Source organism: Jaculus jaculus, chromosome 1, assembly GCF_020740685.1.
Source record: "Jaculus jaculus isolate mJacJac1 chromosome 1, mJacJac1.mat.Y.cur, whole genome shotgun sequence".
Classification (NCBI taxonomy): domain Eukaryota; kingdom Metazoa; phylum Chordata; class Mammalia; order Rodentia; family Dipodidae; genus Jaculus; species Jaculus jaculus.
Window position 1 is genome coordinate 303,426,354 of NC_059102.1, and position 13,747 is coordinate 303,440,100.

The 13,747-nt window shown below is 41.4% G+C and overlaps 1 protein-coding gene across 2 annotated transcripts in view; it reads left to right on the forward strand.

Moving 5' to 3' along the window:
• The window catches only part of Rc3h1 (ring finger and CCCH-type domains 1), a 103,031-nt gene that overhangs the window by 44,717 nt on the left and 44,567 nt on the right, over window positions 1–13,747 (forward strand). For both annotated transcript variants that reach the window (XM_045146795.1, XM_004658776.2), the window contains exons 3-5: window positions 4,501–4,621; window positions 5,535–5,774; window positions 7,774–7,949. In XM_045146795.1, the coding sequence (XP_045002730.1) occupies window positions 4,501–4,621; window positions 5,535–5,774; window positions 7,774–7,949 (537 nt within the window). The remainder of the gene's footprint in view (window positions 1–4,500; window positions 4,622–5,534; window positions 5,775–7,773; window positions 7,950–13,747) is intronic.

Here is a 13,747-nt window from a genome sequence, read left to right on the forward strand (position 1 = left end):
TAAGCTCAGTCTCTTGACTTCACCAATGCAGTGGGTCCATACAGGAGCCTCGAGTAGTGGGAGGGTAGGGTTTTTATAGGGATTTGAACATAGAAGGGGATGGGTACATGATTATAAACAGTGTACTCTTCTGGTTGGTTAAGGATTTTGGTGGGCAAAGTTGGCGGGCTGGTGCTAGGGGAAGTGAACTTATCTATGACTACAGGAATGTATGGTGTAATCAGTTTCCAGTAAGTGTTAAGCCCACCCTTACCAGAAGATAAAAACTTAGACCTTGCCAGGAAACAGAAACGTAGGCCTGCTGAGGACTCTGAAGCCTGTCATGGCGTCCATCTGGTTCCTGAGTCCTTCATTCCCTGCTGTCTCACAATCTTTTTAATTGCATGTAGCCCTTTGAAGTTGGTTTTAAAGTCGGGATCCAGTTTGAATTCAGGTTTGTTCATGGCAAGTGATGTAGATTTAACTTAATTCTTCTTTCGGCGGGTGCCCAGTTTTGCCAGCCCCCCTTATTGTGTAGTTTTTTTTTTTCTTTTTAGCATTATGTTTTTGATGTCTTTCTCAATAATTAGATGACCTTACCTGTATGGGTTTATTTCTGGGTCTTCTGTTCCATTGGTTAGTTTGTTTTGAGGCAGGGTCTCACTAGCTCATGCTGACCTAGAACTCTCTGTAGCCCCAGGCTGGCATTGAACTTGGTAATCCTCCTACCTTGGCTGGGACTAAAGGTAAGCCAAACGGCACCATGCCTGGCTCATGTGTTTCTGTTTTTTAAAAATATTTATTTATTCATTTGAGGGGGGGGGGGGAGAGGCAGATAAAAATTTGGTGCAACAGGATCTCTAGTCCACCGCAAATGAACTCCAGATGCATACTCCACCTTGTACATTTGGCTTTATGTGGGTATTGGGGGTTAAACCTGGATCCTTTGGCTTTGCTGTCAGTGCCTTAACCACTAACCATCTCTCCAGCCTTTTTTGTTTTTGTGATAGTATTATGCTGTCTTTGTCACTATGACTGTAATAAAATTTAAGATTATTAATTGTGTGATATCCCTAGTATTCTTTTTTTTATTTTAATTTTTATTAACATTTTCCGTGATTATAAAAAAAAACCCATGGTAATTCCCTCCCTCCCCCCCACACTTTCCCCTTTGAAATTCCATTCTCCAGTTATTCTTTTTTTTTTTTTTTTTTTTTTTTATTTTAAGGTAGGGTCTCGCTCTAGCCCAGGCTGATCTGGAACTCACTACGTAGTCTCAGAGTGGCTTCAAACTCATAGCGATCCTCCTGTTGTCTCCTAAGTGCTGGGATTAAAAGCGTGCGCCACCACACCTGGCTATAAAAAATATTCTTTTTGCTTGACATCTGTTATGTGTGGTATTTGATGGTTCCATGTAGTTCTTTGATGGCTTTTCTCTAGTTCTGAAAAGAATTGTCATTAGAATTTTGATGGAAATTGCATTGAATCTATAGATTTTTGTCACAGATATATTACCAAAGGACTCTTCATTGTCTGGTATCTTTTTATTTAAAAATTAAAACTCTTGCCAGGAGTGTTGGCACATTCCTTTGGGAGACAAAGGTAGGATAGCTGTGAGTTTGAGGCCAGCCTGGAACTACAGGGTGAGTTCCAGTTCAGCCTAGCCTACAGTGAAACCCTGCCTCAACCTTCCCCAACCCCCGCCAAAAAAAATTACTTCAAATTTTTGTGCATCATTGGTAGGAATGCAAAATGGTACAGCCACTATGGAAATGATCATGGTAGTTCCTAAAAACAAAATAAAATTGAAAGTCAAATTACAATTTACCTTTTGACCCATCAATTTACTTTCGGCTGTGTTCTCAAAATAATTAAAATCAGAACCTCAGAGATTTTTGTGCAGCCATATTCATTGCAGCATTATTTATTTTTTATTATTATTATTTATTTTATTTTATTTTGAGAACGACAGACACAGAGAGAAAGACAGGTGGAGGGAAAGAGAGAATGGGCGTGCCAGGGCTTCCAGCCTCCATTGCAGCATTATTTAGCATAACTAGTTTCTAGCAAAGTCTACTGGCCCATATTCAGTCTAGGTGGCACATGCATCTTGAGTCCCTTTGCAGTGGCTGGAGGCCCTGGCTCACCCATTTTTCTCTCTCTGTCTCTGCATCTTTATCTCTCAAACAAATAAAATGTTAACAGAACCTTATGCCTCAAGGAAATAAAATCAAAACCACAATAATGGGCTGGGAGATGACTTACCAATTAAGGCGCTTGCGTAGGAAGCCTAAGGATCCAGGTTTGATTCCCCATTACCCACAAAAGCCCAGATACACAAGGTGGCCCATGTGTCTGGAGTTCGCACCTAGAGGCCCTGGCATGCCCATTCTATTTCTCTTTCTCTCTCACTTGGTCTGTCTGTCTGTCTTCCTTCTCTTTGACTCAAATTTTAAAAAAAATTTTTTTAAGTTAAAAAAGAACAACACAATAATGTGGGAGGGACACAAAGGAAAAAAGAAAGAGATGTTGATTCAAGGGTACAAATTTTCAGACAATTGGAATAAGCTTTATTTTAGCTTTCAAAAAAAATTGCTAAAGAATAGGTTTTAATATTTTCACCACAAATGAAGTATATGAGGTGCTGACTTGATTATTGCACATTGTAAACATACCAAAACATCACATTGTACCCCATAAACACAGTTCTTATGTGTAAACATTAAATTAAATTGCCTGCAAAGAGCCCTGGGTTCCATCACCAAGAACTGAAGAATTGAATTAATTTTGAAAACCCTACTAGAACATCTATGTAAGAACAAGAAAGCAGAGCATGGTGACACTCTCTTCAATGCCAGCACTTTTGAGGATGAGACAGGAGGATCTTTTTGAGTTCAAGGCCAGCCCAAGTTGCTAAGAGAGCAACATATGTAAAGCGCTACGCCTCTTTTGGAGAATTGGTAGGTTGTAGTCTGATTATATAAACATCATTGATATAGTCAAAGGTGGAGTGTTGTTAATCAGCCAGAAAAAAGTCAAGTGTTAATACATGCCACAACATGGTGACCCTTAAAAACCTGATGCTCCCGAAGGAAGTAAAAAAGACAACATGTGGGCTGGAGAGATGGCTTAGCGGTTAAGCGCTTGCCTGTGAAGCCTAAGGACCCGGGTTCGAGGCTCAGTTCCCCAGGTCCCACGTTAGCCAGATGCACAAGGGGGCGCACGCGTCTGGAGTTCGTTTGCAGAGGCTGGAAGCCCTGGCGCGCCCATTCTCTCTCTCTCTCCCCCTCTGTCTTTCTCTCTGTGTCTGTCGCTCTCAAATAAATAAATAAATTTTTTAAAAAAAGACGTGCTGGGTATGGTGATGCATGTCTTTATTGCTAGTACTTGGAAGGCAGAAGTAGGAGGATCTCTGTGAGGGCCAGCCTGGGTTAGAGTGAGACCGTACCTCAAAAACAAACAAAAAAAAGTGCACAGTTAATTTGGGGATATAGCTCAGTTGGTAGAGTACTCACCTAGCATGCACAAGACTCTGGGTTCAGTCCAAAGCACCACATAAAACTGGTCATGGTGGCCCATGTCTACTCTCCCAGTATGTGGAAGGTTCAGGGTCAAAAGTTCAAGGATCTCCTTAGCTATAGGAAGTTTAAGGCTATCTGAAGCTACTACATGAGAACTTGTTTCAGGGGTAAAAAAAAAAAAAAAAAAAAAAAAGCTACAACAGGCAAATCCATAGAGCCATAGAAAATAGATTCATATATCTAGGTCTAGTGATGTATTAAAATGAGATAAGTGATGGTGACTTTTGAAGAGAATATGAGGTTTCTTTCTGGGCAAGGAAAAATTTTAAGTTGATTGTTTCTGTAGTTACTCAGCTATGAAAATACTAAAAACCTTGGAGTTGTATCCTTAATATTGCTTTATTTAAAAAGCCAGGCATGGTGGTACACGCCTTTAATCCCAGCACTTGGGAGGCAGAGGTAGGAGGATCACCATGAGTTCAAGGCCACTCTGAGACTACGTAGTGAGTTCCAGGTCAGCCTGAGCTAGAGTGAGACCCTACCTCAAAAAACAAAACAAAACAAAAATTTATATGCTTACTAGATATATGTCTTTAAGTCTTATAATTATGTGCTTTATGTGGTATTTCAATTCTAAGTAAGGCTATGTCAGAAATAATATAGTAGATGTACCTGTATTGAAAAGATATTTTGAAAGAATTGAGTAAATTTGGTATTTACACTAGAGTTGTCAGTACATAAACTGTGTTCAATAAAACATTTGCTTAAGCTGGGCAAGGTGGCACACACCTTTAATCCCAGCACATGGGAGGCGGAGGTAGGACGATTGATGTGAGTTCGAGGCCACCCTGAGACCATGTAGTGAATTCCAGGTCAGCCTGAGCTAGAGACCCTGCCTCAAGAAACCAAAAAAAAAAAAAAAAAAAGGAAGGAAGGACAAAAAAGACAGAATTTGCTTAGTAAGTTAATGAACACTCACATCTTTCCTTTTGACCTCTAGGTCCCTGAGCAACAGCCCATTACTTTGTGTAGTGGGGTTGAAGACACCAAGCATTATGAAGAAGCTAAGAAATGTGTAGAAGAATTAGCATTGTATCTGAAACCACTCAGCAGTGCTAGAGGTAAATACAATTACACTCTAGCTGTTGGGGGGGGGATGGTATTTTGAATATCATAATGAGACATATTTACATGTATATGTTTGTATACTTTTTTTTAAGTATTTTTTAAAATTATTTATTTATTTATTTGAGAGCGACAGACACAGAGAGAAAGACAGATAGAGGGAGGGAGAGAGAATGGGTGCGCCAGGGCTTCCAGCCTCTGCAAACGAACTCCAGACGCGTGCGCCCCCTTGTGCATCTGGCTAACGTGGGACCTGGGGAACTGAGCCTTGAACCGGGGTCCTTAGGCTTTACAGGCAAGCGCTTAACCGCTAAGCCATCTCTCCAGCCCTGTTTGTATACTTTTAAATGTTAAACTATGCATATGGATGCATACATGCCATGGGGCTTGCATGTAGGTAAAAAAACAACCTTGGGGTTTTCTGTCTTAGCTTAACACCTTGAGACAGGCAGTCTCTTGCTTTTGCCACTGTAAAAACCAGACTAGGGGCCTGCAAGGTGTGGATTCTCCTTACTCTGCTTTCTATTGCCATGAGCATGTTCAGGTGGCTTCATCCAACTTTACATAGTTTCTGGGCATCTGAACTCTAGTTGTTAGGCTTTGTGCAACTAGCAGTTTTAACCACTGAGCCATTTCCTCAGGCCCTAGATTTTTATAATTTATTTTAAATATTCGAGCAAGGCCCACATGTAAATTTGTAAAGCCATAAACCTAGAAATAATTTGTTGTCTTATTTGTTTTTTTAGAGGTAAGGTCTTCCCTCAAGCCTATGTTGACCTGGAACTTCTGTAGCCCCAGGTTGGCCTTTAACTCCAGGCAGTCCTGCTGTCTCAGCCCCCTTAGTGCTAGGATTCAATATGTGCAGCACTACACCTCACTAAGAAATAATTCCTTTACTTTCTTCTCCAGGAGTTGGTCTGAATAGCACTACTCAGAGTGTCTTGAGTCGCCCAATGCAGAGGAAGCTTGTAACTCTGGTCCACTGCCAACTAGTTGAAGAAGAAGGCAGGATTCGTGCCATGAGGGCTGCTCGGTCTTTAGGTGAACGAACTGTTACAGAGCTCATTCTCCAGCACCAGAATCCTCAACAGCTTTCTTCCAACCTCTGGGCAGCAGTCAGGGCTAGGGGCTGCCAGTTCCTGGGACCAGGTATATAATTTAAATATGGTATTTTATCTACTAGCTATTATACAAACATAGTATAAACTATCTTCAGTAATATACAAAGAATAGACCTTTGTGATAGCCTACTATCAAATACCATTCCATTTGATAATCCTGGCTTGAGTAATCTGTATATGTTAGTTTTTTATAGCATTTAAAATTTTTCTTTCTTAAAATTGTGTGTGTAGCTGGGCGTGGTGGTGCACACCTTTAATTCCAGCACTCGGGAGGCAGAGGTAGGAGGATCACTGTGAGTTCGAGGCCACCCTGAGACTACATAGTTAATTTCAGGTCAGCCTGGACCAGAGTGAGATCCTACCTACCTCAAAAAAAAAAAAAAAGTGTGTGTAGCCAGGCATAGTGGCACACATCTTTTTGTTTGTTTGGTTGGTTGGCTTTTTTTCGATGTAGGGTCTCACTCTAGCCCAGGCTGACCTGGAACTCACTATGTAGTCTCAGGGCAGCCTCGAACTCACGGTGATTCTCCCAAGTGCTGGGGTTAAAGGCGTGAGCCACCACGCCCGGCATGGCACACATCTTTAATCCCAGCACTTGAGAGGCAGCGGTAGGAGGATCACCATGAGTTCAAAGCCATACACTGAGACTACATAGTAAATTCCAGGTCAACCTGGAATGTGAGACCTTATCTCAACAAAAACAAAAAATAGTCTGTATTTAGATATATATGGTGTTATGCCCCATGTTGCACACAGAAGTCAGAGGATAACCTTGGGGTATTTGTTCTTTCCTTCTAGTTTTTTTCTGAGGCTGGGTCTCCCTTTTATTATCATTACTACTACTACTACTACTACTCCTCCTCTTCTTCTTCTTCTTCATTATTATTATTATTATTATTTGCTGCTGTATATATACCAGACTAGCTGGCCTGTAAGCTTTCAACTTCTGGCTCTGCCTCGCATAGCCATAGGCCTGTTGGGATCACAGAAGCCTAAGCCATTTTGTATCTGGCTTTGCATGGTTGGTGAAGAATTGAACTTGGACTGGCCCCTGTAACTTTTGAGCCATCTCCCCAGCTCTAAGCTTTCTCTTGTTAAAAACTTTTGGGGACTGAGGAAATGGCTTAGTAGTTAAGGTATTTGCCTGCAAAGCCTAAGGACCCCCGTTTGATTCCCCAGGACCCACATAATTCAGATGCACAAGGTAGCACATGCATCTGGAGTTCGTTTGCAGCAGGTGGAGGCCCCGATGCATCCATTCTCCCTATCTGCCTCTTTCTCTCTCAAACAAACAAAAATTTAAAAAAAGAATAAACTTTTGGCATTAAAAGAAAATTGTGGGGCGGGGGGTTAGATGGCTTAGTGGTTAAGGCATTTGCCTGCAAAGCCAAAGGATCCCAGTTTGACTCTCCAGCACTCATGTAAGCCAGATGCACAAGGGAGAACATGGATCTGGAGTTTGTATTCAGGACTGGTGGCCCTGGTACGCCCATTCTCTCTCTCCTTCTCTCTCTCTCTCTCTCTCTCTGTCTGTTTGTCTCTCTCTCTCAAATAAATAATATCTATCTACATAAAAGAAAAAGAAAATGTGGGAGCTGGCGGTGGTGATCCATGCCTTTAATCCCAACACTAGGGAGTCCGAGGTAGGAAGATCACCAAGTTCAAGACCAGCCTGGACTAGAGTGAACCCCTACCATGAAAAACAGTCTGCAGACTGAGAAGATGGCTCGGGTGTATGAACAGTTGCTGCATAAATATAAGGGCCTAAGTTTGATGCCCAGCACCCAGGTTTAAAGTTGGGTAGACCGGTGCTTTAACTGCTAAGTCATCTCTCCAGCCCCAGTTTATTCATTTTGAAATGTTTTCCTTAATATACTAATCACTTATCTACTTAGCAAAACTTGACAGCATTGCCCACAGCATTAGTTTAAATGTATAGTTGCAAAGATTTGTATTGCTTGTGAATTATAGAGTATTGTATGTTGCTCTTCACATAATAAGTTTTGGTTTCATCCTATTTTTCCTAGCAATGCAGGAGGAAGCTCTAAAGCTGGTTTTGCTGGCCTTGGAAGATGGTTCTGCTTTGTCACGAAAAGTATTGGTTCTCTTTGTGGTACAGAGATTAGAGCCACGTTTTCCTCAAGCCTCCAAAACTAGCATTGGACATGTTGTTCAGCTCCTTTATAGAGCCTCCTGTTTCAAGGTATGAACCTATATTCAATTTTAGTTAAAATATTGTCTTTTCCTAAATAAGTAGTAATACTTACTGAATAAAATTGCCTATACCTTCTTAGAAAGTCTTTAATATTCTTTTTCCCTCTCTTTTTTTTTTTGTGTGTGTGTGGGGTTTGCGGTTCCCCAAGATAGGGTCTTGTACCCTAGACTGACCAAGAAATCACTATGAAGTCTCAGGGTGGCCTTGAACTCACAGCAATTCTCCTACTTCCTCCCCTGGGCTGGAATTAAAGGCCTGTGCCACCATACCTGGATCTCAGTGGTTCTTTTTGGAAATTAAAAATGTACATTGAGTAATAGTCTAGCTAAATTACTGGATTATTTTGTTGGGTTTTTGTTTGTTTGTTTGTTTGTTTGCATTGGTGGAGATTAATCCCAGGGTCTTGCCTTTGCTAATTGAGTGTTCTATTGAGGTACATCCTCAACCCCTATTTTTTTTTTTTTTTTTTGTTTGTTTGTGTATTGTGGGGTATGTGAGTGTGTATATGTGGTATAGGGTATATGTTGTGTGTAGGAGTGTATGCATATTGTATGTGCATGCAGCACCCCAGCTGGTACCAGTGATGGGCTGGGCTTGCCCACACAAGCCAGAATGGTTTAGCGCCCTGCTCCATGGCTCTTCTGGTTTTTTTTTTTTTTTTTTTTTTTTTTTCCCGAGGTAGGGTCTCACTCTGGTCCAGGCTGACCTGGAATTAACTCTGTAGTCTCAGGGTGGCCTTGAACTCACGGCGATTCTCCTACCTCTGCCTCCCGAGTGCTGGGATTAAAGGAGTGCGCCACCTCGCCCGGCTCTTCTGTTTGTTTTTATTTGAGCTGGAATCTCTTAGTGATACCAGAGTTTTTTATGAGCTCCCATGATGTGTGCTCTCCTATGTGGCTAGGTTCTAGATGTGCCTGTCTACATCTAGCTGTCGACGTGGGTCCTGGGGATCAAACTTGAGAGGCCTTTCAGGCCCGCCTGCTTTTAACTGCTGAGCCATAAACCCCTAAGTTTAAGTGAAGAGATTAATAAGCCATGTCTATTCCCCCACCCAGACTGTAACCAGAATTCATCTGAAGAGTTAGTGAAACAATAGTAAGTTTCATATATTTACTCCTGTATAATTTCACATTTGCATTACAAGAGCTCCAGTTGCCAATTTGAGTTCAGTATATATAATATTGCTGAGTATATTCTCTTGTGTTCTAAATTGGTTCTGTGCCGCGGACTGACTCTCGGGGAGATCAGGACCGAGGGAGAACAAGGGCGAAGGCTCAAGGAGAACTCGGGATTCAGCGAGGAAATGACAGACAGACACACTCTAAATTGAATATGCTGCTGTAATTTACTGAAGTTTTCATGAAGGTTTTATACAGATTGAACAGGGAAACTTAGCAAGCCAACAAGTGATCTCAGAAATCAATCTAAACAATCTTAAGTATTGTTCTATTGTAAGCATACATGTAATATTTATCAGGCAGGAATGTACCCATTTTTTAAGAAGGATGTCTTGCATCATTGACCACAGCTTTACATGAATAGAAGCTTGGGGTAAGGGATGTAAGGTGAACAATAGGTTATTTATTTTTTATAAACCGAGCAGAGAGCCATCTCTTTCCACTTATTAGATTATTTATATAATCCTCATATTTATTATAAAAGTGTTTCTATCCAAAAGACCACCAATATTTTAAGGCTGGTTTAATGTTTTCCAGGAATTCTTTTCTTTCTTGTCTAGAGTATAAGCACTAAGGCTTACGTGTCTTTGCTAAGCATTTCATAAATGGAAGAGAATGCCATAGCCTCCTTTTTCCTTCATAATTTGTTTATATATTACCGAATTCATCATATCCTCCCTCATAGGGGAGTGGATCTAGGTAGTTCCCAGCTCTGGGAGTCTACTAACAGCCCTTGATCAAGTACTGAACATACCCCCCAGGAAGCGTTCTGGTGGGAATGCCCAACTTTTGTAACTTCTTTTCTGTAGAACTGTCATGTTTCTTATGAACACTACCGATCAACATTTCTACTTTCACTTTTTTAGGATCAGTATTGTTCTAAAACATCATAAGCTGTTTCTACTCTACACCATCTAAAAACTGTTCTAGAGTTAATTTTTTATTCCTAGTAGAGTTATACATTTCCTCCATTGCCCTAATCATAGGAGGGGCACATTCAATACTAAAATTGTTTTTTGTACTCTGATTGCGTGCATGATTAATAGTAAGCGTAGCGTAGAAACTAGCTGTTCTTTGACAAACAACTAGAAGAAAGCAGAAAAGAAACAGAACGCAGAAAACAGCTCATTGGCACCAGTAATCAGGTCGTCGTGACTTCATGGGCAGCAGGAACCATTACAGTAACTGACTGCCAAGGGGTCACCGGGGGCATCCCTCCGAGGAGTGCTGGCCCTCTGTCCTCAGCTCTCTTCCAGTACAGAAGCATCTCTGCTTGCTACACAGGCGAGGTCGCCGTGGACGTAGCAGTTCTGGGGCTGGACAAATGGCTCAGTGCTTAAAGGTGCCTAAGCAAAGCCTGACGGCCTGGGTTCATTTCCTTAGTACCCCTGAAAAAAGCCATATAAACAGTGGGAGGAGGCCCTGATGGGCCCATACACTCTCTCTCTCTCTCTCATAAATAATATTTAAAATTTAATTGAATCTGCACTACTTCAAATTTTGGTGCCTACCATGTGTCACTTACCAAACATTCTTTTTTCCTGTCTTCTTACTTTTGAAACAACCTATAACCAGTACTTCATGGCTCTGCTAATTAATGCAATCCATTCCTGAAATCATCACATTGCTTTAACCCTGATATTGTAGTGATTTAGGGGTTCTGTGGCTGTCAGTCCCATAGCCAAAATGATTAAAACCATTCCAAATTGTTTATAAATACAGAAATTCACTTGCAGTAGTGTAATGTGATTTTGCAGTCAAATTTGGAATATATTTTAAACTATTTGTCTGCTTTAAGTGTATGTGTTTTCCAGGAACATTATTAGATAAAAAACAGGAATTGGGGGCTGGAGAGATAACTTTGCAGTTAAGATGCCTGTGAAGCCTAAGAACTCCTGTTTGAATCTCCAGGTCCTGTGTAAGCCAGATGCATGGTGACACAAACATGCATTGTTGTACATGCGCACAAGGGTGGGGCACACGTGTCTGGAGTTTGCTCACAGTGTCTAAAGGCTCTGGTGCACCCATTCTCTTCCCCCTAAAAAAGTAAATAAAAATAAAAGCAAAGACAAAACAAAAGAAGCTCAAAAAAGAAAGGTGCTGGGAAAGGTGGCAAATACCTCTGTTCTCTGTCAGCACTTAGGAAGCTGGTGGAGGATTGTAAATTCTAGACAGGCATAGGTTATGTATCAAGACCCTGTCTCAAAACAACAACAAAAATAAAATAAGAGATTTAAGAGCTAGAGATAGTGGAGTACATTTCCTGCATAAGCATGAGGCTGGAGGGGTCTGGGACTGGGAGTTTAAAATCTCAATGTTTCCACCCACATAAAGCAGCTGGGCATGTCCATGAACACCTGTAACGGAGGAGAGCAGAGACCTGAGAATTTTCTCAGGGTTCCATGTGCTTAGAAATCAGTAAAAGGAGACTCAGGCTCAAAACAAAGACCAGGTGAAGATCTGTGGAGTAGATGCTCTGTAGTCCACTCTGGCCACTGCATGCAGCAAGCAAGTAGTGCACCATAGAGGATATACTTATATATGCACCACACGGACACACAAGCAATTTTTGTTGTTGTTCTTCTGAGGTAGGGTCTCACGCCAGCTCGGGCTGACCTGGATTGAATTCACTATGTAGTCTCAGGGTGGCCATGAACTCTCTGAGATTAAAGGCATGGGCTCTTCCCTTGTGAATAGTAAGTGGCTCAGAAACCTTCAGATACCCACAAAACTCTGTTAATCTTTAGTAGAAGCATGAGCAGTGGCTGAGAGTAGCTCATTGGTTGAGAACTTGTCTCTAGAATGTAAGATGCTTTTGGTTCAGTTCCTTATACTACAGTCAATAAAGAATTAACAGTGGAGGGAATTACCAAGGGATATATTTTGTAATCTTGGAAAATGTTAATAAAAATTAAAAAAAAAAAAAAAGAATTAACAGTGAGCCGGGTGTGGTGGCATATACCCTTAATCCCAGCACATTAATCCCAGGCCAGAGGTAGGAGGATCACCAGGAGTTTGAGGCCACCATGAGGCTACATAGTGAATTCCAGGTCAGCCTGAGCTAGAATGAGACCCTACCTCAAAAAAAAGAATTAACAGTACAGGGGCTGGAGAGATGGCTAAGAGGCTAAGGTGTTTGCCTGCAAAGCCAAAGGATTCCTGTTCGATTCTCCAGTACCCGTGTAAACCAGATGCACAAGGGGGTGCATGCATCTGGAGTTCGTTTGCAGTGGCTGAATGCCCTGGTGTGTCCATTCTCTCTCTCTCAAATTAATTAATTAATTAATTAAAATTTCAAAAAATAATTAAGAGTGCAATTTTTAAAAAAATGGCATTTGGGGCTGAAGAGATGACTTAGTGGTTAACCGCTTGCCTGTGAAGCCTAAGGATCCCGGTTCAAGACTCAATTCCCTGGGACCCACATTAGCCAGATGCACAAGGGGGCGCACGTATCTGGAGTTTGTTTGCAGTGGCTGGAGGCCCTGGTGCGCCCATTCTCTCTCTCGCTCTCTCTCAATCTCTCTCTCTCTTTCTCTCTCTGCCTCTTACTGTCTCTGTCTCATGCTCTTAAATAAATAAACAAAAAAAATTAATTTTTATTTATGTATTTTATTTATGAGAGAGAGAGAGAGAATGGGCATGCCAGGGCTTATAGGCACTGCAAACGAACACCAGGCTCATGTGCCACCATGTATGTCTGCCTTACATAGGTTCTGGGGAATCGAGCCTGGGTCCTTAGACTTCTCAGGCAAATGCCTTGACCACTGAGCAATCTCTCCAGCCCTAGACTGTTTTCTTTTTATTTTTTTTCTCAATTTTTATTAACATTTTCCATGACTATAAAAAATATCCCATGGTAATACCCTCCCCCCCCCACCTTCCCCTTTGAAATTCCATTCTCTATCATATCCCCTCCCCATCTCAATCATTCTACTTACATAAATACAAGACCAACCTATTAAGTACCCCTTTCCTTCCTTTCTCTTCCCTTTATATCTCCTTTTTAATTTACTGGCCTCTGCTACTGAGTTTTTTCCTTCTCATGCAGAAGCCCAATCATCTGTAGCTAGGATCCACATATGAGGGAGAACATGTGACACTTGGCTTTCTAGGCCTGGGTTACCTCACTTAGTATAATCCTTTCCAGATCCATCCATTGTTCTGCAAATTTTATAACTTCATTTTTCTTTACCGCTGAGTAGAACTCCATTGTATAAATGTGCCATATCTTCATTATCTACTCATCAGTTGAGGGACATCTAGGCTGGTTCCATTTCCCAGCTATTAAAAATTGAGCAGCAATAAACATGGTTGAGCATGTACTTCTAAGGAAATGAGATGAGCCCTTAGGATATATGCCTAGGAGTGCTATAGCTGGGTCATATGGTAGATCAATCTTTAGCTGTTTTAGGAACCTCCACACTGATTTCCACAATGGCTGGACCAGATTGCATTCCCACCAGCAGTATAGAAGGGTTTCTCTTTTTCCACATCCCCGCCAACATTTATGATCATTTGTTTTCATGATGGTAGCCAATCTGACAGAAGTGAGATGGAATCTCAATGTAGTTTTAATCTTCATTTCCCTGATGACTGGTGACATAGAAC